Genomic DNA, 24,200 nt, shown 5'->3' with positions numbered 1-24,200 from the left:
TTAATAGCTGTAGTCAACTACCTCCGTTAGCTCTCGTTAGCTCGCGCCGTGTTAGCAGGACCTAACGTGACATAAACACTACTGTAGTAACGATTAAAAGGTTAAAATATGCAAGCTGCTACGGGAAACCTATAATAAAACCTATAATCTGTTCAAATTTATGAGTAAAGCAAAAGTTTGATAGCTCGCAGGTTTAATTGCATGCAAGTATGAAATGTTAAATGTTATATACAGAGCACATTTTATGACGTTGCAGGCGTACGCAAAAGGTCAAACATGAGCAAACAAACGTCTCTGTTGACATATTTGCTACTTAGACAAACACAAATGTAAATACAAAAGAACAACACTGTGGGTTCCCTTTTATTCTTAAAATTTTATGTACAAGTGCGACTGATTTTTTTTTTTTTAATGTACATTCATTATAGAAAGTTTATATACGTAATATTACATTGAACATTTCACAAATTGCACTAGTCTTTCACATAGATTCGTAATCCGTCAACGCCATTCGTCATGTCTTAGCAGAAGCTAATTTTCGTTGATTATTTTCCACTTATAAATATTCTAGTGCTTTTTGCATTCTGGGGGAAAGAGAATCACTTTAAAAAAAAAAAAAAGTGAGGCAGAAAGGATAGCCTCCAAAGAGAGAGCAGAATGAACTATGAATCAGAGGAATAAGAGGCTGGACATTTGGAGATCAGATCTGTGTCGACTTTGAAAGGGTGGATGGAACCAGACCTGACCAAACCAGACAAGAGGTCAGCATCACTCTCAGGGCTCAAATTACTTTTTCTTGTGGAGAAACAAGGCAGTGAAATCTTACACAACCGTTTTCAGATTTTCTACTTTAACATTTTTTTCTTCCTTTCCTCACATGATAATCCATCATATAGACTAGTAAATTACATGTTTATGTAAGAGGTGGATAGGTCCTGTGCACAAATGTGTCACAAACAAGGCCAAGCATCCTCTATTCAGGATTTGGATAAAGTGTAGCCAATCAGGATATGGCACAGAGGAATAAGATAATAGAGGAGAGACAGTTAACTTATCCTACGCCTCAGTATTCCAATGTCTTTCTCATGAAAAAACAAAATCTAGAGTAAAAAATATATTCATACAAAAAGTAAACTCTTCTGTGTGTCATTGGAAGAAACAAGAAAAGTAGCACAGAAACAAAAACAAATGTGGTCATCCGTTAAAACAATTTCAAAGTGTTCGTGAAGACTTGAGTGCCGTTTGGAAGGGGAGAGGAGAGGAGAGTGATGCTGGAGGAGGTGTTGCAGAGATTTTGGTGACGGTCAATGACGGCCCGGCTCTCCTCCGTCTTTCTCTCCCTCTCTCCATCCCCTCGTCTGGGAGCTGGACAGTGCCTCTCTGAGCTGCAGCTGGGAAGCAGCAGGGCAGTCTGGGTGACTGAGCGTGACAGTGAGTGTGTCCATCAGCCTTGGTCCCCACTGTCGTTGTCCACAGGGGGTGGGACGTTGGGCATTACCGGGTTGCCAGTTCCCGCTGTAAGGTAACCTGCTACTCCTGGACCTACAGGTGACAGGAACATAGATAATTTAGACCAGGTGGGATAGCTGGAGTGCTAGTGGTGAGCTACAATGATGTACTCAACTAAACATCAACTACATAACATATGGAGGCGGGATCACTACTCTGACTAAGCTTCTAATTTTCAACTTTCAAGGGCATTTCTGTTAGTTCCTGAAACTGGATTGTGATAAGTAGTAGTTGGTGGATGGAGATGAAGATGAAACTATTGTTAGCGATTGGAAGATGGAGAGGTGGGAATAGAAAATTAAGTGTGGGTCAAAGATGGAGGTGAAGGGGCAAGGAATGCAGTAGGAGCGAGGTCAACGTCTACCTGCATCAGAGCAAGAGAGAGGAGGGCTGGGAGGGCCCAGCTTAGGAGTCTAGAGCCCACCTCGCAGTGGGCTACTGGCAGCCAGGAGAGAAGGAGTGGATACCCCTGAGGAGGAAATGTGGAGGACAAAGAGGAAGGGAAGGGCAGAGCCAGGAAGTTAGAGGCCGTGGAGAGAGAAAGGGTCTCTGGGCTCAAGCACAAGTGAGGAGTCAGCCACAAGGTGGTTTTAGGAGGAAGCAAAGCATTAAGATTCAAGAACAGCTCAGAGAAAAAGACACACGAGACTTACCTTTTAAACACAGACAGGAACCTCATTTCAACAGCTTTGCTTGTTAAATGTCAAGTTATGTGATGCTGAGTGTTCAGTAGCAGGCTAAGTTCATAGAAATACTTTACCTGTCAGGTAACCTGCAGTCTGAGACTCTGAGATGAAAAGATCATGTTTCTGGTCTTTGAAGGCACTCCACACTGAAGACTTTGCAAGAATCTCATTCACCTGCAAAGCAGTGATTGATAGAGAGTTTCAAATAAGATAACTAACCAGTATGATGAAACAATTGTTTAGTGGTTTTAATTGATAATCCTGCTGGTATGCATTCCTCTCATACCTGCTCTCCGTACTGCAGACTGCGAGTCATGGACTTGAGAGCCTTTACGATCTGGGCCTTAGTAGCTGAAGGGTTGTCTAACGTCTCCAGGCCGATTCCTTCCAGCAGCTTCAGGAGGTATGGGACCAGCTCCACTCTGAGAGCCTGTTCCATTCATTAATAAAATATATTATTATATTTATTTCACATGGTCTTCAAACATAATGCACACAAAAAAATAATATAAAATAATAATAATGCTGCCAGTTTACCTGGGCCACTAGTTCCGTCTGCTCTTTCTGGAACATGCGGTTGAGAGCTTCACAAGCCAACCCGGCCATGTCAGCTCGAGATTTCATTCCAGTCATGAGCGGGCCAATCGTCTCCAGAGCCGACATGGAGCGCACACACAGCTAGACAAAACAATTTCAGCGTGTTACAGTGCAGAAAGGAGACAGCTGCCCAATAAAGAGTTTGTTGGCAAATCTTAAGAAAGCAAAGTGAGACTGTGAATATTTGTTATACATGAACTCTAGTCTCTTAAGAGAGTGAATCTTTAAAAGGGATTTAGTATTGCAGTTCCTGGATGGTGTACTAATAAAAAAAAGGTCAAAAAGTTTGAGCGTGGGAACGCTGGAAACTTCTCACCCTCAACTGTCACTATGTAACCAAACTTGTCAAAATGGCGGCGTGTTTTCCACCTCACGTGTAACAGTGAACACAAGCAAGTTAATTCACGTGCATTTGTAAACAAGCCGGCAGATATTTTGGAGAGCGACAATCTCGGTCAAATTTAGGCGTTAAAGCGGCGTGCAGTCGTAACGGAGAAGCAGATGTTGCGATTTTGCTTTCCGGTAAGTGCACAAAAGCCGCGTCACACACTTCGCAGGTAAGCACGTAGTGTACCCAGTATACTACAAGTGTACTCACAGAATCATCCAAATTGAGACACAGTAGTGCTGTTAAAACCGTTGTAGTCGTCTGTGTGTGAACGAGGTGCAGAAAGTCACGTAAGCTTAAAATAAGTCAGCTGCATGTGCACGTTTGGCTCCTCACCTCATTGTCTGACAGCACGTGGATGAGGCGGATGGAGCTCTTGGGCACGGCGTTGTTCTTGTGGTTGAGTGCTGCCAGGACACGAGGCAGGTGACCCAGAGGGGGAACCTGGTCGGCCAGCTGGCTCTGTGAGCTGAACAGACAGACGGCTGCCGTGGTCACCGTCTCCATGGCCTCACCCTGCGGGAGATCAATGAAGACGTGAAAACGTTAGTGTCGGAACAAGAGCTGTCCCCGAACAAAGGCATTATGTCAACTTAAAACTGAGTTTCTCCACAAAGAATCACACAAAAGCACCACTTTAAATATTGTGCCTAGCAGATGTGCTCTGAAGTTGATTGGAAAAGCATTAAAAAACTACTAACAGACTAAAGAAGTAACGAAAGAAGAACAAAACAACTGATTAGTCGCCTAATCCACTCAGAGAGGGCCACCCTAGTAAGAAATGAGTTAGCAAAAATATAAAATACAGCGTGTTTGTGTTTCTCAGTTAGGAGGCTCACATTTGGGTTGTTTTTCTCCAGCAGCTCCGTCAGAGTCTCCAGAAGAGAAACCAGGAACTCTCGTGGCTTGCGAAGCACCCAGCCTGGCTGAGCAATAAAGATACGCAGGAAGACGCCACCGACTTCTAGCTCGCCCTGTCCTGTTCCACAAGCCACTGTGAAGTCCTCTGGCAACTGAGCACACAAACAAAGAACGTATTGTCACATTGAATCATACACAACAACACATTCATATTTACTCCTATTTTGTTTTTAATGTTCTTCTCGTGTTGAAAATGGGCTACAGCTTCATTGTGTTGTGCATCCCTGTGTTGCATAGTGTCAATAAATGATCCTTGAATTAATGTTCTAATACTAGTAATATACTATTACACTTACTTTCCAGTTCACATCAGGATTATCCTTCTGCTGTTTAAAGTGCCTGGGGAAAAAACAATATTACACAATTAGGATTCTCCAATATTTCAAACTACTTTACTTGGTTAAATAAGGTATTTAATTGGGCTCATATCATACTCAAGCATCATCTCCCGAACAGTGGTGGACACTATCTCCCTCGAGCCGTCATTCCAGATGAGCTCAGGGTTCTCGTGCGTTCCCTCAAATATGTGCACGGCTGCCTCTGCGTTGTCTCTCATGGCGTCCATGAACACGCCAGGAAGGAAACGGATCAGCGTTAGACGCACCTGGCGGAGATGAGAATATATGATGACGCGAGGAGGACTTTCATTTTTTCAATTTTTCTATTCATATGTGTGAAGACTGACCTTTGGGCCGACCAGCTTGTCCGAGGTCATCTTGGAGAAGAGCTCTGCGGTCTGTGTGCGAACTTGGGGATGTGTGCAGTTACAGAAGAGGTCTAGCAAGTAGATCAGAGCACCTGGGGAACAAATGGATTAACATGAGCATCTGTGCACTCGGAATTCCCCACAAATATGGAAAATAAACAAATTACACTCACCTTTAGCCATAGCCTCTTTGACTATCTTTGTGTTAGAAGTCAGTGCATACAAGGTTTCCAGCACCATTTGCCTGCCTAAAGATGCACAAAAAAACACATTAGTCCACAGAAACAACATTACAACAAATTAGAAAAGGCAGAAAAGAGCAGTAATTGTATTTGTTTGAAAGGGTGTTCTTACTGGAGGGGAGTGAGTGCAGTAGCAACAGAAGGTTGGACAACACCAGTGACTCAGCAATGTTGCTGACACATTCTTGGTTTGATGTCACTGTATTCACAACCTGCAGGAAAACACAATGTTTAAAATGCAAAGTTCATGAGGAACCACAGTCATAATTAGATGTCAGGACCAAGAATCCTCTACCTCCAAAACCAGCTGCTGTACTCTGCCCGCTCCATGAACCCGCAACAAAGAGAAGAGCAGTTTGAAATGGCCGATGCACTCTGACTCTGAGCCTGAAATCATACAAAGATGACAGCTTAGAAAAGTTAAGACAACTAAATAAAATTACGCTGGGTCCTTCAGACAAAGTAGAAGTGTCATATCTTACCGGGGTTGTTCTTGATGACATTGCGGAGAGCCTCTAAAGCCATTTCAGCGAAGCGGAGCCGCTCAACATGCTGCTGGGACTCGACCTTGTTACTCTGACTCATGGCCAGCAGAGTGTGGAGGTACTGGGCCTGGGAGCCGACGTAGTCCAGAAGACTTGCTGCAAAGGCTTTGGGGTACTACAAACAGAGATGGAAACACATTATAGCATTGCAAAAAGGTTTAAAGTCGAGTTTACGTAGCAAATAAACCAAATAGACGGCAAAAGAAAATGATATTGTGTCAATATTCACAGATACTGTATAATGAATAATTAAGACTGATAAGATGACAAACAATAGACCTTTTCAAACCTGACAACATGAACACGCTAGGTGGGTTCCTTTGTGTTTCCTGTTGCAGTGTTTGTTAAAGCAGTCGCCATCCTTGGTAGGTGATAGGAAGTAAACATGGACTAAAGCTGTTGCCCTAGCAACCGAATGGCACCATGTTGATCTTGTGCTCACCTCAAGAGGATAAGTCGGTTGCTCATTGTAGACCCGCACAAAGATCTCCCCAACTATCAGCTCCTTGCTGTGATCATCGAACACAAACTCTGCACCAAAGCTTTTATCATTCTCTCCCTGTAAAGAGACCATAGAAAGAATGCAGGATTAGGATTACTACAACAAATCTTATCAGTTATATCTACATGCTAATCGATGGTATTACACATGTTGTTCATACCCTCTTGATGTTTCCCTCCTGTTGACCCTCCAGGAACTCCAGCAGCTCGGCTCGTGTTCCATTGTTCCAGATCAAGTACGGGTTCTCCGAGTTGCTGTTCAGCAGCTTCAAGACCTAAATGCACAACCGGGCACTCAGCTTGGTGTCTGGGTTTATGCATGTAAAAGCTTGACACAACCCTCTCCATCCACCTGCGTAACATACCGCAGCAGGGGATCCTGTTCCCAGCTTCCTTGAGATGTATGGCGTCAGCATGGCCGCCAAGCTCTTTCGGATGGTGGGGTTCTCCGGAGGCGTGCCCTCAATGCCGTTGGTCTCTGAAACAGGATTGCTCCCGTCCGGGGTGGGTGGCGTCTGGGTGTAGCCTCCCAGACGGCTGAGAGCCACCAGGCTGAGCTTGGCCAGGCTGTTCGCAACCTCCTGCTGGTTTGAGTCCTGGCTAGCCTGCACGCCGCTCTCCTCCAGCGTGTAGTCGTAGTTGAAGAGGCGCACCAGCAGGTGCCAGAGCACGCCGGCGTGGTACAGGTGGGTCTGGAGGAAGTAGTCCACTGCAAAGGAGCTCACGCACTGTACTGCCAGGGTGGCAGTTTTTGGGAGACCCTGAGAGGAGGCGAGGGAGAGAACATCAAGGAGCTGAAAAAGTATAAAGCGGACATCGCTGGTGCTCCATGTAGCATTTAAATATTTATAAATAAATTGCAGATAATGGGACCACAAACAAGTAAGATGACTGCCAAGAGTAATGGTGATGACCTCAATGGAGCTCTTCAATTTATAATATATTCTATCATTACTTTCAAATTAAATATATAAATTAAAGAACACATTTTAAATGCAGTTACTTTAAAAATGGATGAATGAGCTGTACTAAAGATGCACTTCTAGCAGTTTTATAAGTGAAGCAAAAGAGTGACTCTTAAATGTATAAAACATGGATACCTTTTGCAACAGTAGCCTCTAAAATGCCAGAATACCAGTATTTCATTTTAATATGGTTTGAAATCAAACAGTGACATATTGACGCTTACAACTTGTGCACATGGAAGATTTTGTCTTTGTAATTATAGACAGAAGACTGTGGGTTCTCACCTTTCCGTAGAACAAGATGTGACAGAGGTCCCTGATGATGTTTGGCAATTCGATTATCTTTTCCCTGCATTCCTCAAACTGGGCTGCGACACTGTAGCACTTACAGATGTGCCCGCACACCTGCGGCACATTCAAGTATTGAAAAAAAGTGCGATAGAAATCCTTACAAGCAGTACTGCATTCGTCTCCAGAGAGGAAGGAGACTACAGGTGAATAAAGACTAATTTACCTGTACAGCCATGTCATCAGGCTTGCTTGATGCAGTTAAAACAGCAACACACCGAGAGAGAGCCTCCAGCAGCACCTGATTAAATACAGTAAACAGTCATTTATTCAGTCCAACCGCAGTGCACCAGTCCACATGTAGACGGACTGCTTTATATTTGAGGATTCGGGACTGCGTGCATACTTCGATGCCGTTGTCGCGCCGCAGCTCCTCCGCGTTAAGGGCCGAGCAGTTGACGGTGTGGAAGGCCAGTTCGGCAGCAGCGGGGAGGAGAGGGGAGGTTTTGGAGAAGAGCAGCTCGTCCTCAGTTTCCATTGTGATTGTTTTGATGAGCATGGGGTAACCGGCGTATTTGTAAGGTTCCAGTTCTGTTACAGACAAATAAGAGGAAGAGGAGCAGTATTAGTTTAATGTTAATATGTCGTTCATTCTGTACACATGACATCTAATGCACTTCTGCTCCTTAGTTGATCTCTTTAAGATTTCTTCTTGTATTTTTCCCTTATTAAAACTTTATTTTCGGGGTAGTTCATCCTTTTCCTCATGGATGGATCCAAGGACAGAGGATGTCGTAGGTTTGTAAAGATTGTTTTTATGATTCAAAAAGCTCTCTGAGGCATATTTGTGATATCAGGCTTTACAAATAAAATGAAATAGTTATAAATCTCAAACAACAATAAAACACACTATTCAAATTCACCCAGAAGAAATGTGCCTAAACGTACTTCTTTCAAAACGTTTAGGTAGAAAGAACAATAGCATGAATGAAAGACAGACAGTTAACCTGTCTGCATACCGTCTTTGTGTCGGTTGAACAGGATGCTCTGGGCTTTGAGGATGAGGATGATGTTCTCCGGGTCCGGGCCGTCCAGGATTCGGGCCGACTTTGTGCAAAGGAACTCGTAGGCTTTGTTGACTTTCTCAAACATGTCCTGAAAGACACAAGTTGACACGATATCTGTGTCTGAATATATATAAAATACATAAGCCGTTACAGACATATCATGTCAGTAATGATTGGAACACATACCCTGCCCTCTGGGTTCTTGTCTGGATGATACTTCTGCGCCAGTCTGAAGTAAGCTTTCCTGATTTTACTCTCCTCGTGCCTGAAGATATGAATGAAATCATTCCTTCAGTCCACATGATCCAACTACAACATCCATATTAACTGCTTTCAAAGATATTTAGGATACAAAACGAGTAACAAGTGATGAGAAATCAAAGGCCACTCACTGCCCCTGTCCTTTGGGGAGGTTGAGGACTTCGTATGCATCATCTACAGACATAGAGGGAGGCTTTTTCTCCACTTCCCTCTTCCAGGCTTCAAGGGTGTCTTTTAGCAGCTTCACCTGCAGGAATAATGGAGGTGGATCATACATTTAAAGACCCCTTTATTAGAAAGCACAAGCAAGATGTTAAAAAACAAAAAAAAGTACAAGCTTGGATATAAAAAGGAAAAACAAAAAGAGACATACAGCGTCTCGAATGGGCCAGTTGGGGAAGCGGGTGGTGTCACACAGATGTCTGAGGTAGTAGATGTTGCAGAAGAGCTCGTTGTCCAGCTGAGGGAAGCTGACCACGGGGATGGGGCAGTACTGGTAGAGGGCCCGCGTGTTGCTCTGCAGCCTGGGGCTGAAGTCAGCGATGTGGGCAGCGATCTTCTCGATCATCATCCTCCTGAAAACAGAAGTAGTTCAAACACAAGCCACTTAAATTTCTATAAACCACACGCCGCACTTCTAAAGATCTCTACATTGCCTTTTAAAGCACACTATAAAGATGTGACGGAGACCGATACCTACCTCATCTCGCTGCTCCAAATGGCTTCAGGTGTGTCAAATTCTCCGAGGAATATCTCTGAGAAGCGTTCAGCCTCGTAGTTCTCCAGATAACACACCATGGCCTCGGGCAGCGCCGGTCCCAGAACACTACGCTGCACTATGTCCTGGCCCTTAGACTGGGGAGGAGGCACAGCAGGCAAGTGGTATTTTAAAAAAGGCGGTTGAATTCATAGTATACAATCTGTTGCAATTTATAAAAGGTAAAAATCTATATATAAAAAACTTTACCTCCTCTGATTTGAAGGCTTGTTTCAGATGTGTGTACTTCAGGAACCTAAAGAAACCACAGGAATGTATTGGAGGTCAATACATTGCATGTTACTGGTGCCAAACTACGTTAGTACCAACTCATTTCAACCATTAACATCATGACATCTATATGTCAATTAACAACTTTTAGCAACAATGGAGGTGTGAACTAACAGTCCTCATACCCTAAAGACCAAACATTTTTTAGTGGACCAATCAAATGTAACAGATTTGATTTAAATCCCTGTTGTAATTATATACTGCTCAAATATTCCGTTTCAATGGGGAATACTTTCCGGGGATAACGATATCATGGTATATCAATATCATATCATCCCAAAATGCTTGTCTGTGTGTTTTCACCTCGCAACAGGAAGCACGTTGGAGCCCGTGTACATCATGATGAAGAAGAAGATCCCAGTTAAATAGAGGCGCTGCAGATTAGGGTTGTCCTGCATCACCAGGTACAGAACGTTAGCCACCTTTTCCACCAGTATGGGGTCAAAGGTCAACAGCAGCTGGAGGAGAGAAAGAACGGGAGCCGATCAACATGTCGTTTCATTTAATTCACCAAAGGGGATATAACACCATTGTGTAAAAGAAAAGAAATTACTTGAACAATGTGGGGGAGGCAAGCGTTGTCACTGATCATCCTCTTGATTTTCGGTAAAGGACGGATAATGGCATTATCTGCGTCCCTGAGAAAAAATAAACGAGAGTTTAAACCAAAGATCATCACACATTGCTTTATGGAATGATATCATGTTGCCGAATGAAATACATTTCTAAAAAGGGGATTTATTTAGTTCTCTACCCCAGTGTTTTTCAACCTTTCTTGAGCCGCGGCACATTTTCTACAATAAAAAAAATCCTGCGGCACACCAACAACCAAAAAAGTTACAAAATGTCACATTGTAGCATAATACAGCATATATGGTAGGTAATTATTGCGCTACCTACTGGCATTGAGGAATATTGCATTACTAGGCCAGCCACTATATTGCAGGCTCAGACGCTCAACAATGGAAATTATTTGCGGCAACTAAATAATATTCTTTGGGACCGATTAAGTGAAATTTGACATTTTCCCATGGCACACCTGACGATCTCTCACGGCACACTGGTGTGCCATGGCACAGTGGTTGAAAATCACTGCTCTACCCACCTGCTGGGGTAGTAGGAGCACATGGTGATGAGCATGTTAAGGATCAGTGTAGCCAGGTCGGACTCGTTCATCACGGCCTGTCCAGTGGCCAGGAGGCACCACTTTAGCTGTGGGATGGCCTGCAGGGGGCGCCAGCCATCCATCCCCTGAGCCCAGCAGCGAGTCTTTGCTGTCAGGACACCTGTACTCCAAAACTCCTGCATCTGGAGAAGGAAAAGTAAAAACACAATACAAAGAGATAAGTAGTGGTGGCTGCTACAACAATAAACTGCAGCAACTACAGGAGAGTGACAACAAAAAAGAAGAAAAAACTGGCAGTCTGCTCTAGATAACATCAAATTACATTAGCTGGCCAATTTGACTCATTATACAGATATAATAAAGACAAAATAAGAAATTAAATTACGAGGTATTCATAAGAAATTTAATTAAAGTTATTCATTTAAACCAGTTATTAGATTAATCAGCAATATACTACATTAGAGGTCATTCTTATTCTTGATGTAATACTTTTTTTGATTAACTCAACTTCAAATTTATATTAAAGTGAAAATTGGAGAAATCCCAGTACTTGACTTTTTTTTTTCTTCAGAAAATTATCAAAACAAACTTAGACATGAGATATTTAACATTCAAATTCTTTAAATTATAACTACATATAAATGTATAGTTATTTATAAAATGCTGTGTCAGAAAAGTAATGGAAATATAGAAATCCTTTAATGTAAATACATCCAAAATAAACAAAAACAAATTATAGTTAATCAAACTAAATACAAATATAAGAAATAATAAAATAAAATGTAAAAACAAAAAAAATAAAAACTTAAGAAAGATAGACCGTGAACGATGTTCCATCAGCTACGAGCTAGTAGAACAGAGTCATAGCCAATTCCACTCACACCATCACGTAACCTTATGATCTATTCTGCATTCTCAGCCCGTGCTTGACATTTTAAGATAATCACATACCTCCTCAAAACTGAAAGGTCCTCTTCTTTCCTTGTCTGCGTTACCAAAGTACCACTCTTTCTCGCTCTCCCTCTTCATGTCCGCTGAGGCCTCAATCACGTTGGTCTGTGGAAATAGAGAAGACCCTCTTGTTTGACTCTCGGGGCAGAGAGTTAACATTTTCACACCAGCATCACCATAGGATTAAATCACATCTATGGCTCATTAAAAACTGCAACACCTAGAGTTATGTGTGATTAGATCAAATCAATAGAGACATTATTTTCATATTAATAACACATGAATAGCCATGTTTTACCTGTAGGGGCACAGTAGCTCTGCTGGTATGCAGATGAGCCATGGTGAGCAGATCCACCATTATACGCACTCCATTCGAGTCCATCACCTCCTTCACATTTTTCTAAAGAACAGAAAATGAATCATCACTCAAGACAAAGAGGCAGAAAAATGGCAACAGACAATTCTAATAGGCACTGCTGCTTTCAATAGTTCACCTTGTTTTTTGTTTAAAATTTTTTAATAATTTTCTAGATATGCATATAAAGAAAGTTGTGCACACTACATGTACATAAAGATACACATGTAGATAACCATACAAATAAAAATAGATACATAAGGGTATATATGCGTATACTTACACATACAAAAACACCCTCATATATACATATACATACATACATAGTGTTAATTACCCCCTCCCACTATTAGCGACGCCCACCCCCCACATACATCTTCATACCATGATTTTTTCTTGATTTTCCTGATATTAAAGGGCTCAACAGGTTAAAGCTGTAGACCAGGATAAAATATTTTTTTCTTTAGCATCATGTATTCTAGCCATTGAGAGTTCCATGTTCACAACATCAAGATAACTAACCACTGGGGTTTCATAACAGTAGGAGGTGGACTCCAACATGTTTTCCATAGCTTTAATAGCTCACCTTGTTGAGAATGAGTTTGTTGAGGAAGACGATGAGTCGGTCTCTTTCCAGTTTGTCTGTACACTGTAACAACAGTATTTGAGATTTTAGGATGAATTAAAAAAGACGTAAAACTCTTCCAGTGCATTATAATTATATATATATATATATATATATATATATATATATATATATATATGAGATCCTGCAGTAAGAGTTTGTACTCACTCGGTCCAGCATGCCCACGATGTATTTTGTGTCTGTGAAGGGGCCAATCTCCTCGTAGCACTTCCCATAGACTATAGCCAGCGCCTGCAGGCACAGGCACTTCATCTGGACTTTGGGTGTAAGCAGAAAGCGATGGTAGAGTTCATTGAAGAACTCGTATCTAAGAGCAGAGAGAGGGAGAAGCATGAATCATCATCTATTTGGATCGTATACAGAGCGATAACATTTGTGCTGGGGTTTGGTTGGGTTGTTGTATCGCAGTCTTACGATCTCTTGATGGCATTCGATTCTTCATTTTCATCCTCCTCAAGCAGCAGACGCAGGTAATACTCCCCAATCTTTATCTCATCTGAAAGGCACTCATATTTCACCTGCGAATAAGAACATAAAAGTTGCTTACAGTATATGTATTCTTTTCAGAAATAACTATATACTGGTGTGGGCTAAAACTCCAGGCTCTAATCAAATGAGTCGTGAGGGTCAGACAGCAGCGAGCGCTTAATAGTCCAGCTGTGCACAGACCTCAAACTCCTGGTGGTTCCAGGAGATGACGGTGGCACTGCCGAGCTCGCGGTCCACGCTGAAGGCGCGCATCTCCCCCTCCAGAGCATCTCGCAGCTCCTCCCTCGTCCTCAGGTTCCAGATGAGGTTGGACCGTGCATGGTCGAGCTGGAATCTTGAGAAAACAAAAGCAAGTTAGGGTTGTTTGAAAAGATTCCTGCAAAATCCCTTACACAGACAGGTTACACTTAAAAACATAGGACAGCTGTCTTTTTTATATTTATCTTGTTTACTGTATTTATTATGTATATACGTACAATGAGAGCTACGTGAAACCAGAGGCATATTCCATGTATGTGTAAACACACATGGCCAATAAAGTGGATTCTGATTCAGTGTTTTCATGGTCGGTGAAAGCCAAGATATAGATGCAATTCCTTAAAAACCTGCAGTCACTCCTCATATAATTGAAATCAGGATGATGTGCAATACAAAGTGAGTCAACAAAGTGAGAATATGGCTTGATCTCGCCATGGGACCATTTTGTACCTGTAGTAAAAAAGTTCCCAGTTGACTTCGATCTTTATTCTCTGGCGTCTCTTCCTTAGGATGACAGGCTTTTGGTTTGGGTTCTGAAATCAAAAAGGAAAAATTAAAAAAGTCGCTTCAAGTCAGTCATTATTATTAACCGCATTGAATTTTTGCTCTTTCACAGCTTATGGCATAAAGAGAGTTGTGAAGATGGAACGGCAACAACATGAGCTTTACTTTACGGACAAGGACACCAGCAATGAAATAAAATAAATGGCACCAGGATGGAGAAAAAAGTAACAAATGTTTTTGAGGATGGAGAAAGCCAGATATTAAGGACAAAAACATGATAAAAAACAATGTTGTCATCATTATTATTGTTGTTAAACCAACATAGAAAACAAGGTTATGAAACACAAAAACCAAAGTGGGATCCGTAAATTGGATGTGTTCTGTAATTCTTGCTGGGCGAGACAGAGTTATGATCATAGTGCTCATGAATCTGTGGCCTCTCTAGAGGATGTTGCTACTGGAGCCTTACAACCGTAGTTAGCATATCAATTGATTTGCAAGGTAAACAACTCATTTTTGGAGCCATAAAGTAATTTTAAATTAAATTTCCTGCATAAAAAAAAAAAATGAGCGATGTGAAATGGTAGCAAACAGTTCCAGAGACGAAACAGGAGACTTCATTTATGTTAATTACACTCAGGTCTCAAACTGAAAGTGGTCATACATCATTTACCGCTTACAAAACACAACAGGTACTCTGAACATCCTCTATTGACAGCCGGAGAGGAAGAGACTCGATCAAATCTGTGCACTTATTGTCTACCGTATAATGTGTTATTGACTTCTTCTTTTCCTGCATCTATTTGAAGACACATGTTGCAATAGCTCGTAGATAACAATAGTAGATCCCACGTGTGTGTGTGTGTGTTTGTGTTCACTGTCTGGCTGAATTTAAAAAAAAAAAAACACACCCAATGTGTCACATGAAGATGGAAAAATGGTTTTCGTCGAGAGAAAGAAGATGGAAAGAAAACAGCATGGATCCCATTGGTCAGTCCTACTTACCAGGTTATTTCTGTCCTGCTGCATTGTTTGACAGCAGAGAAACCACACAAGACAAGGAGGGGGAGGGGAGGGGCAGATACAACAGAGAGAGATTATTGTTCCTCGGGTCAAACAGAAATAAATTGAAACAAAAAAAAGGGTCAAAGGTCACCAGAGTACATCATACTAAGACACACAAAACCATCACTAAATCCTTCATCGTTTATTAGCTGACTATCCACTCAATTAATATTTTTTCCAAAATATACATGGAGCATGTGCTGTAAAAATAAAAAACGATTAGGGAATTTTCTGTGAAAGCAAGCCAATCAAAATATGTCGTTAATCAGCCATTTTGAGACATTCAAAACAAAAGAGTAGAAAAGGAAAAGGAAGCCGGGTGGTTTTTCGGTCAGGTGGGTTCATTTTAAAGTGTATTGATTTGGAAACGTCACAGAGCAGGCAGCAAGGTTTTATTAATCATTAGACGATGCCACCAACCTCAACCCACCCACACACTTTCTAAAAGGTGACCTTTGAATTAAAATAACATCACGTTCAGACATGCCGGTAGTGGAAAACATTCGTGTTCGCCAAAGAGAGAAAATGTCAGTTAAACATGGATGAAAATGTGCACAAGCAGTGTAAACAGATGGTATGCGAGGCACGGAAAAAGCAGACGTGATTGTTTCTTGACATCTACCGTTTCCCCAAAGTCAGGCAGCGTCAGAGCCGACGCCGCTCTGCATGCAAAATAAACAGCAGCAGCTGAAAAGTGTGTTATTGACTTTGCCTCTGCAGAAATGTTCAGCGTCAGCAGGAGGATGCAACAGTTAGAAACACCTGAGCAGAAAGCAGCAGGAGCTCGTCTGATTGATAACGGAGAAATCAGCCATTCAGCATCTTTACACAGATAAATATATCCTCACCTCCTTCTGGGCTATGCCCATTTTATCCCTCCAGTGCATCAACACTAGATCGGTCTTCTCCTTGGCGAACTTCTCCACCTCTTTGGCTGCTTTGCCGGCTATCCGCTGCCACTCGGGCACCTTGTTTCGATTTAGCTGGTCCTGTGGGAAGCAAATAGAAAACAACTATTATAGACGGCAAATACTTTCCTATCGAGCCGTTTGTTCAATCACACAAGATACAGATGTGATGCGATGTTGCTGCAGATACCTGGGCAAGTTTCAAGTTGTCGCGGATGTGCATTCGATCCATATCTTTCTCCGGGACGGGATCGTGACTGTCCAGGTAAGCCAGCAGGCCTGTTGGCTGAGAGCGGACAAGACACAGCGAGAGGAGTTCAGACTTAAACAAGGGTGCCTCTGCTGCCAAGAGAAAAGCATTGGCCTCCATCCTGGAGCACTCTGCCTGCATCAAATTCTACTGATGGCTTCTGTCATTCTGTCGAGTATTTGAGAAGCGTCAAACCTTTTTAAAGTCTGAAATGGGCTGATTTGTAGACTTACCAGGATCCTTTTCAGGAGGTTCATGGCAACAGAGTTTTCTGCCGTCCAGAGTCCCACCAGGTGACGACTCAGCTGCCTGAGAAATGTTGTAAGTTTGTTAGAGAACACATCTTCCTGTTTATCCACTGTAGAAACATAAGCTGTCTGCCATGACATATTAATGTTTTTCTTACTTAAATAGAGATAAATAACTAGCTGCTGCTACCAACAAATCCAAATCATTGTGTGTGAGTGTGTGGACTTATTGAGGTTGGACCTGTTGGTAAGCATCCGCTGGTCGGTGCTGATGGTGAACAAAGACGTGTGCAGATGCCTGGGAAGAGCCCCTTCACTCAAGGCCAGGTCCTGCATCTTGGTGGCTATTTCCTTGTCTCCCTCCTACATTTAAACAAACACAGGTTGGTAATGGTCATTCGGCATAATTGCATTCCAATCATCATGAAATTATCGACACTGTAAACCACCTAACCCACAGAAAGGCTTACCTCAATAATGGCCTTCATCACCAAGCCGGCCCCCTTCACTATTGCCATTGAGGGATGCTAAAGATACGAAAAACATAATTCAACACACATGTATCTGCTGAATTCATATCATATTACTATCATAATTAGGGAGGAAAGTTCTAGTCACATGACTCAACTACCTGGAAGAGTTTAAACAAGGTGCGTCCATCAGAGGCGACCATCTCCAGCAGCATGTCAAACTGCTGCCCCTCAGTGGTTTCACTGTAGGGGGCGCAGAGGGCAAAGGTTAAGAAGTCCAGTAAGGAGCTGATGACCAGAGCTCCTGTTCCATGGTCCTGAAAAGAAGAACAAAAAAAAAGTGGATGAGCGCTTAGATTGAGGATACACAGTTTACAAACATGAGGTTAATGAAACTAAACAACTGTTGTACTTGAGAAACTTCTACATTTCCAAATTCTACACCCAGCTTGCTGACAATAAAAAGAAATGTACCACATTAGTGATGAATTTTTCAAGCAGGTTTTCCAGGAACTTCTTCGAGGACAGCAGAGAGGCCTTGTTCAGCTGCTCCTGCCTCAGGTCATAGTCATCGTGCATCGGCTGCAAAGAAACATTAAAAGAAAATGTCTCGGCCAAACGGCAAGATAAAAGACAAATGTTTAGAGTTGGCTGATGTCCAGATATTCAGGGGATACTTACACACATAAGAGCACAGAGCATGTCTACAGCAGCATGTGTCACACTGTTGTTGTTCCTTTTTAAAGCTTTTACTGTCTTTACTCCCAACTTTTCCCTGAACCTAGAACACACAAACAGTCGCAGATTTACCAACACCACTAAAATAAACCATGCTTTGAAAACACCATAAAAGGGATCATAAACAACAGAAACACAACATAATATAAACGATACAAATAATGTGTTATTTAAAAGAGGTCTGGGGTTGGATACACAAATAATTAATTGCTTCAGAAGTGGCTTGTTGCTTCTTTTGCTCAAAGGTCTACTCATCTTCTACTGCACTGAACTACTAAGTGTAACAATATAAAAGAGGTTTCCCTGAAAGCAAAAATAAACCATTTATGCATTTATAGTGATCTGTGTCTTGTGGTTGTCTGAGGGAAACACCAAGCTACTCTGGCAATGAATCTTCCAGGAAAACCAATCTTCATTTGCCTTGCAGGAACAAATAATAAACAGTAAATACAGTTCCTCTCATACATCTCAGTGACCCGAAAAGACTATGGGGTTCTTAAATATTGTGATGTGCAGAAATATAAAAGGATAGAATGGACAAAGCAGTTAGCGGGAAAGAGATGGAGGCAAACAAAAATAAATAAGAGTGTGCGATGTCGAGAGGAAGGTCAAGACAAATCGAGGCAGACAGCTTGACTGAACACAGTGAAGTGACATAACCTCCCTTCTGATGTGCCTGTCTAAAAGCCTGAGATGAAAGCAGAACAAAAGATAAAAGAGGAGAAGGCTGATCGATAGACAGCAAAGAGAGACTTTGGAAAAGAGCAAGAAGGATAAGAAACAGAGACGGGCAAAAGGGCAGACTGAGATGTATGGATTCATATTTACGTTGCATCTGTGACTCCAGACCCTTGACCAGACCTTGGAATGACAGAGCATGCCTGTTACCAGCAGCTCAACAGAAAGTGCACTTCAAAGAAATAAAAGCAGGAGGATACAGTGGCATTACTGCTGAATTCTTACTTGGGCAGCTGGGTAAAAGCCTGGAAGCCGGCCTTGGAGGCCACCAAGCGTCGAATTGCCTGGAAGTGGCTCTCCAGCTCGGTGTTGAGAGCCGGCAGCTCGGCCTCCTGGGATAAAAGAGCCAGGATGGCGTTGTTGATGAGCTTCTCTTTGTTCTCAGAGAACAGACCCTGAAGAGAAAAGAGAGAGATAAAGACGGGGGGAAATTAGTGCGAGTTCTGCTCTGGTCGATTGACATACATCACATGGATTGAGCACACTCACATCTTGGGTGACTGCATGCAGCACTCCACTGTAGGAGATGTTGGCGTTGAATCTGAACACTGCATCTGCAAAGTTTCCATCTAAGCAAAGGAACGAGGGAACAAGAGAGCATACGGATATCAAGAACAACAACCAAAGACAAGTTTTGACCTCATTGGTGGCCATTCAAGTTCATGAATCTCATGAGATGACGTGCTTGGACTCACTAGGAGGTGCTGCCAGGAATTTGAGATGCAAGCTCTCCACCTCCTCGTCCACAGGCATGCTCAGTAGGCCCCACCTTTGCCCTCGCTGCGTGGGGGCCATTTTGACGCACACGTCCCTATTGCCCGATGCGCGGACTCCATCGAGTAGGCTGGCTAGCAAGGAGTCCCTATAGAGGCACAGACCGACAGACTCAGCTAAATGCAATACAGACGAACAGAAGCACACAATAACAGGAGCGTGCAGAGGACTCATGCACACATACAAAATTACTCATCTTGTAAATGAGGTCATTACAGGAAAAAATAAATGTTAATGGCAAATGAGCACATTTAATAAAGCCACAGGGCCTGTAGTGTCAACAACCACATAAAGATGGGTGTATGTGTACCTTTCTGTGGAGGAAAACTTTCTGATCTGACCTCGAATGAATTCAACTGTAAACACCTGAGGGTTGTCTACGTCACAGATGAGAGCAAATACCTGAAGGGAGATGATACAAGAGGACAAGAGTGAGGGGAAAAAAAGAAAGGGAAAAGCACACAGACTCAGGTGCTTTCATCCAAGCTGTTAACTTGCAGTGATGAAGTTCATACACGATGAAACAAAGACAGACGGAGTTAAATTAACAGCTATCTTCACAGGAGAACAACTAGACAGAACAAAATGGTTGAGAGTGTAAACATTTTAGGCTTGAAGTGACACCATGACTTGGTGTCGCTTTAGTTTCTGGGTGCTCACCTCTCCGAAGGGTTTGATGGTGACGATGTTGTATGAAGCCGGATCTCTCTCCACGAGACAAGTCTCTGTCAGCGCCAGAATACGCTTCACAGGCTCCTGAGGACAAAGACCGGTAATTCAGAACACGAACAAAATGTTATACTTGCACTCTTTATTTGCACTCTTCCCGCTTTCCCTCTGCATAAATAACGTTTGATCATAGCTTATTAAATACATTGTACTTCAAGGAAGAAATAAAAGACAACTGAGAGCAGAAGAAGGTCGATACTTTGAGATTTCCTTGCTAATAAACGCAAATGAAAAAGTCGTAATTACCATCAAGTTCATCAAAGTATTGGGCATCACAGCGCATCAGTTTATGATCATCATACATGCATATTATCCAGAGTATGGCGCAAAGCTCAGAACTTTCCAATAATTGTTTAAAAAAAAAAATTCAAGTAGCCCCATGTAGTAACAATCTATTAAAGGGAGTCCTGGTGGGTCCCTGGACCTCATGTTGAGAACCCCTCCCATACAGCACTGCAGGAACAAGGAGAAGCGGTTCTAACCGGGTGTCGAGGGGTGATCTTCTGCACCACGAACTCGGCCAGTGAAGTGATGCTCTCGTCCGAGCTGTACTTCCCCAACCTGTCAGTCACAAAATCCTCAAAGGTCAACGACTCCTTCCTCAGTCGTAGCGTGATACCGATAAAGTTCCCAGCATGCTCTATGGCGCTGCGGATGATGTCATCCCGGTTCTCCGAGGCAAACAGATGCTGAGAGAAAAAAAAGCAATGGGAGAGAGAGGAAATGTTAAGAGCACACATCCAGGGTTCATACACACTTTTACCAGGACTTTTGCATAACTTTGAGGCATATTTTCATAACCATGTACTCACTGGAAAATGTGTGTATGCACATGAAGAATAAGAATTAAAAGGTTGGAGTTTATTATACAGGTATTTATGAAGCACATTTCCATGACTTTGCCCAAACTTCTCCATGCCTGGAAATCTTCCACAAACCATGACTTTTTTCAGGTTTTTCATAAGCCTAGGAACCCTGAACATAATAGACACACTGAAGCATTCACATACATACATGCACAATAACTCTATGAATGCATACCAGCCGGCTGAAGCCCCCATAAAGGATGCAGAATCCTCCCTGGTAATCCGAGAGCTCGACGAATCCCTCTACGTTTCGGTAGTCGTAGGAACACACCACCCGATTGGTGTGCGGGTCGATCTGGTCGATGCCGCCCGGCGTCACCTCTAAACTCACCGGCTTCCGCGCGTCACTCCAGTGGTGCTTGTAGCAGTTGTAACGCTGCGAGCACACGTGTTGAAAGACATTCATTTGGGTGTCACCACAGTAGCAAATATATACTTAAATTAATCATGTCTTTTTTAGATTTCAATACTTACTCTGCCAGTTATTTTTCCCTCTGAAAACTCTGTTCTGAATCTCTGTGAATAAGAAAAATAAAGACACAAAAGAGTTAACTTACGAGCTCTTAAATCATCCCTTTTTGAACACTTATGAAGTGTTGTCTTCATTGCAGAATTACAAATACATGTAATGAGTTCTTTGGGGAAATACGCCTTCTCCTCCTCCTCTTCACAAAACACCTCAGCATAACGAATTTATTTCTTCACATCAACAAAACTATCTGCTGATTCATGTTTGTGATAAACACCTACAGTGACCTGTGATTTGCAAGCACTGCATTCTCAAACAGTGCATCGTTCATTAAGTGACTTTGCTGCGATTTATTTTGAAAGACAACGCAGCAAAATGTGCAGCTATGATGCAAGTAGAGCTTTCTGAATGATGGCAATGAAGTGGGGAGCGTTTGTCCTCACCAGTGCTTCTGTGAGCAGCTCAGTCCGGTGCTCCGTAGAGAACTTGAGCGTTTCGGACTTCTTGCCGCTGCCTTTGCGGAATGTGAGGTTGAACTCTGTTCCCTGACCTTTTCCTACCGGGCCGATACCACAGATGTCCCCATAAGGCCACTGGTACCGTGGACAGCAACAACATAGAGATAAACACACCGTTAGAGTCACAAACAAGCTGTTTGAACATGAAATAAGAGGTTATGGTACTTTAAGTTCTGCTTTTTAGCATTTATAAGCAGCATGCAAACATCCCAGAAATGGTCTTTTTTGTATTTACTGCATACTGTAAGCTTGAATTATGAATTTGTTAACACATGTAACTCCTTCTGTGGAGGCTGGTGAATGAACATATAATGAATGTTAATATGGTAAAACACAATAATTGTAATTGCAGACACATAATGTACATTAATAAACACTTAAAATGTATTTTAACAACTACATTATAGTGGGGAATAAACAATTCATCAAATATTTATATACTGCTTCGAAAGAGCAGCTAAATAAAAATAAAAAAATACTATAAAAAAGCTAAACGGGGACATAAAACAGTGTTACGAATATTATTTTTACACAGCTTAATGAATATAGTTATTTCTTTAAAACAACCACAATCCATTTTCCCATTTAGACTGAGGGGGCTAACCGAGTAAGGTTTCATGCCTGATGGGTATTGATTAGGACATGTTTCATGCTCTAATCAGGGAAAAGACATGCTGCTGCATGTTCACAGCAGTCCTGTGTGTGTGTGTTTTTTTTGTGCATTTAAAGACTGCACACAACAGGCAAAAAAATACAGCCGTTCAGCTTTTAGCAGAAGAGCAATGTGCTTCAAATGGATTTTCAATAGTCACATGTCCCTAAGAACCGCACGTCCCACAAGCGCCTGTGAGACGGCGATAGCTCCAGCGACAAGAGGTTCCTGAATGGCGCTGGAGTTCCTGTGCGACGGGGCCGCATGCACACTGACCTGATTTGTTACTTCTAGCGTGGTAGGGTTGTAAGTGGTGATGCCATGCGTCCCCACCGAGAAGACTCGCTTGTACCTGGAAACGCACAGATGAGATGAGTCACAAACACGGCCTACACATCACCGACCGCACACGGCAACGACACCTACAACAGTCACATAACATGAGCTGTGGGAACGTGGTTGAATGTGTGGGGGTCTTTCAAACAGGTGGGAGTCGGCTGAAGCAAGGCAAACACCCAGCTAGCTCGGATAAGTTGTGTTGTAAAATACAATATCTCATCATGTAAATGAAGCTCCATTACACATCTGCAGGACGGTCTGAGAGGAAAAGCTCCACTGGAGATGAGTAAAGGACGAGGTGACATCACCGGGGCTTAGTGAACTTATGCTGTCATCCATATTACAGGTTAATTATACCAGTTTACAATAATTTGTATGAGGTAATGGTTCATATAAAAAAAAGGACAGACGGGGTGAAAAGATGATGCGAAAAGGTGACCAACTGCCACTTTCAAAGCTGCGATCGCCAGACAGTTATCTGAACTGAACCTCATCAACATGCAGCTTTAATTCTCACCATTCAGTGTCGACATGTAATACCAGACTGCAGCAAAGCAGCTGGGATTTATGGACACTCACCCGTGTCCCTTACTACTAGGGAATTTGACGTTCTTTGCATGTATTTACCACACTCTGTCTCTCGAGTGACTTTGAAATAAAGAAGGTTGCAACTTATCGTACGTTTACCGTTCGTGAATAAGTCACTCTTTGACTCTGAAAACTACTCACACTTATTCATCGGAACGGCTGTGAGAGTGGGGCTTTCTAACACAGTAGGAAGGAAGTGTGAAATTCAGTTTGGCCAATCTTTCTGCACGTTTTGCTGACTGTGTGTGTGTGTGTGTGTGTGTGTGCGCGCATGCTCAGGAAGGCCCGTCACTGCGTGCTTGATCGTGGTTTGCCAACACATTCAGCCTGCTGTTTTATTTGAAAATGGATCATTTGAGGGTTTTGTTTTGTAAAAAAAAAAGAAGTAAAAACACAAGGATTTGGGGAGTGTTACATAGAAAGGTGTATTTGTATCTGGTATATGGTAGATGCATGTTCATCCATGTACAACATGTTCTTGTAGCACCAGCAGCCTGCACACTGAACATGCTGACTAGGCTCCTTTCTTTCTTGCACATCTCTCTGGGCCTGGAGAAAATTAAGAGGTCTGAAGCTACCAGTTAGTCCCATCAAAAAAACAGCAAGTAACAGTAGTAAAAAGGAACTCAAATTGAGAGGTTACTTCTGCATAATGCATTCAGGCTTGAGTACATGACTAACATAAACAGAGAGGTCAGGCAGCGGCCTGAGGCAAGGCCGCAGTGGACTATCATGTCCGAGCACATCCCATAGTCACGCCTTCCTTTTTCACAATTATACAAATGTCACGTTCCT

The 24,200-nt window shown here is 42.5% G+C and overlaps 1 protein-coding gene across 2 annotated transcripts in view; it reads right to left on the bottom strand.

Annotated features, from left to right (window-relative positions):
* Positions 1-271: 271 nt before the first annotated feature.
* The window catches only part of dnajc13 (DnaJ heat shock protein family (Hsp40) member C13), a 28,064-nt gene continuing 4,135 nt past the window's right edge, over positions 272-24,200 (bottom strand). Inside the window, exons 2-55 of one of the 2 annotated variants that reach the window (XM_079234179.1) lie at positions 22,755-22,830; positions 21,752-21,901; positions 21,314-21,355; positions 21,015-21,215; positions 20,456-20,662; positions 19,905-20,000; positions 19,555-19,646; positions 19,166-19,332; positions 18,960-19,039; positions 18,696-18,865; positions 17,676-17,775; positions 17,469-17,576; positions 17,156-17,311; positions 16,995-17,051; positions 16,766-16,887; positions 16,510-16,585; positions 16,217-16,312; positions 15,967-16,107; positions 15,059-15,073; positions 14,000-14,082; positions 13,472-13,625; positions 13,217-13,320; positions 12,950-13,109; positions 12,743-12,805; positions 12,100-12,201; positions 11,802-11,906; positions 10,830-11,032; positions 10,278-10,362; positions 10,028-10,182; positions 9,644-9,689; positions 9,377-9,531; positions 9,050-9,251; positions 8,808-8,923; positions 8,602-8,680; positions 8,368-8,503; positions 7,755-7,939; positions 7,575-7,649; positions 7,346-7,465; positions 6,461-6,856; positions 6,257-6,370; positions 6,037-6,153; positions 5,532-5,709; positions 5,345-5,436; positions 5,162-5,261; positions 4,981-5,055; positions 4,787-4,899; positions 4,536-4,705; positions 4,398-4,440; positions 4,020-4,193; positions 3,517-3,696; positions 2,733-2,873; positions 2,482-2,625; positions 2,270-2,369; positions 272-1,542 (exon numbers count right to left, since the gene is read on the bottom strand). In XM_079234179.1, coding sequence (XP_079090305.1) covers positions 1,445-1,542; positions 2,270-2,369; positions 2,482-2,625; positions 2,733-2,873; positions 3,517-3,696; positions 4,020-4,193; positions 4,398-4,440; positions 4,536-4,705; positions 4,787-4,899; positions 4,981-5,055; positions 5,162-5,261; positions 5,345-5,436; positions 5,532-5,709; positions 6,037-6,153; positions 6,257-6,370; positions 6,461-6,856; positions 7,346-7,465; positions 7,575-7,649; positions 7,755-7,939; positions 8,368-8,503; positions 8,602-8,680; positions 8,808-8,923; positions 9,050-9,251; positions 9,377-9,531; positions 9,644-9,689; positions 10,028-10,182; positions 10,278-10,362; positions 10,830-11,032; positions 11,802-11,906; positions 12,100-12,201; positions 12,743-12,805; positions 12,950-13,109; positions 13,217-13,320; positions 13,472-13,625; positions 14,000-14,082; positions 15,059-15,073; positions 15,967-16,107; positions 16,217-16,312; positions 16,510-16,585; positions 16,766-16,887; positions 16,995-17,051; positions 17,156-17,311; positions 17,469-17,576; positions 17,676-17,775; positions 18,696-18,865; positions 18,960-19,039; positions 19,166-19,332; positions 19,555-19,646; positions 19,905-20,000; positions 20,456-20,662; positions 21,015-21,215; positions 21,314-21,355; positions 21,752-21,901; positions 22,755-22,830 — 6,715 coding nt within the window. In that variant the 3' untranslated portion in view covers positions 272-1,444. The remainder of the gene's footprint in view (positions 1,543-2,269; positions 2,370-2,481; positions 2,626-2,732; positions 2,874-3,516; positions 3,697-4,019; positions 4,194-4,397; positions 4,441-4,535; positions 4,706-4,786; positions 4,900-4,980; positions 5,056-5,161; positions 5,262-5,344; positions 5,437-5,531; positions 5,710-6,036; positions 6,154-6,256; positions 6,371-6,460; positions 6,857-7,345; positions 7,466-7,574; positions 7,650-7,754; positions 7,940-8,367; positions 8,504-8,601; positions 8,681-8,807; positions 8,924-9,049; positions 9,252-9,376; positions 9,532-9,643; positions 9,690-10,027; positions 10,183-10,277; positions 10,363-10,829; positions 11,033-11,801; positions 11,907-12,099; positions 12,202-12,742; positions 12,806-12,949; positions 13,110-13,216; positions 13,321-13,471; positions 13,626-13,999; positions 14,083-15,058; positions 15,074-15,966; positions 16,108-16,216; positions 16,313-16,509; positions 16,586-16,765; positions 16,888-16,994; positions 17,052-17,155; positions 17,312-17,468; positions 17,577-17,675; positions 17,776-18,695; positions 18,866-18,959; positions 19,040-19,165; positions 19,333-19,554; positions 19,647-19,904; positions 20,001-20,455; positions 20,663-21,014; positions 21,216-21,313; positions 21,356-21,751; positions 21,902-22,754; positions 22,831-24,200) is intronic. The other variant, XM_079234180.1, reaches the window with a different exon arrangement.

This window comes from Taurulus bubalis, assembly GCF_910589615.1.
Source record: "Taurulus bubalis genome assembly, chromosome: 18".
Classification (NCBI taxonomy): Eukaryota; Metazoa; Chordata; class Actinopteri; order Perciformes; family Cottidae; genus Taurulus; species Taurulus bubalis.
Note: the sequence above shows the minus strand (reverse complement) of the source record. Positions and strands in the feature narration are given on the sequence as shown.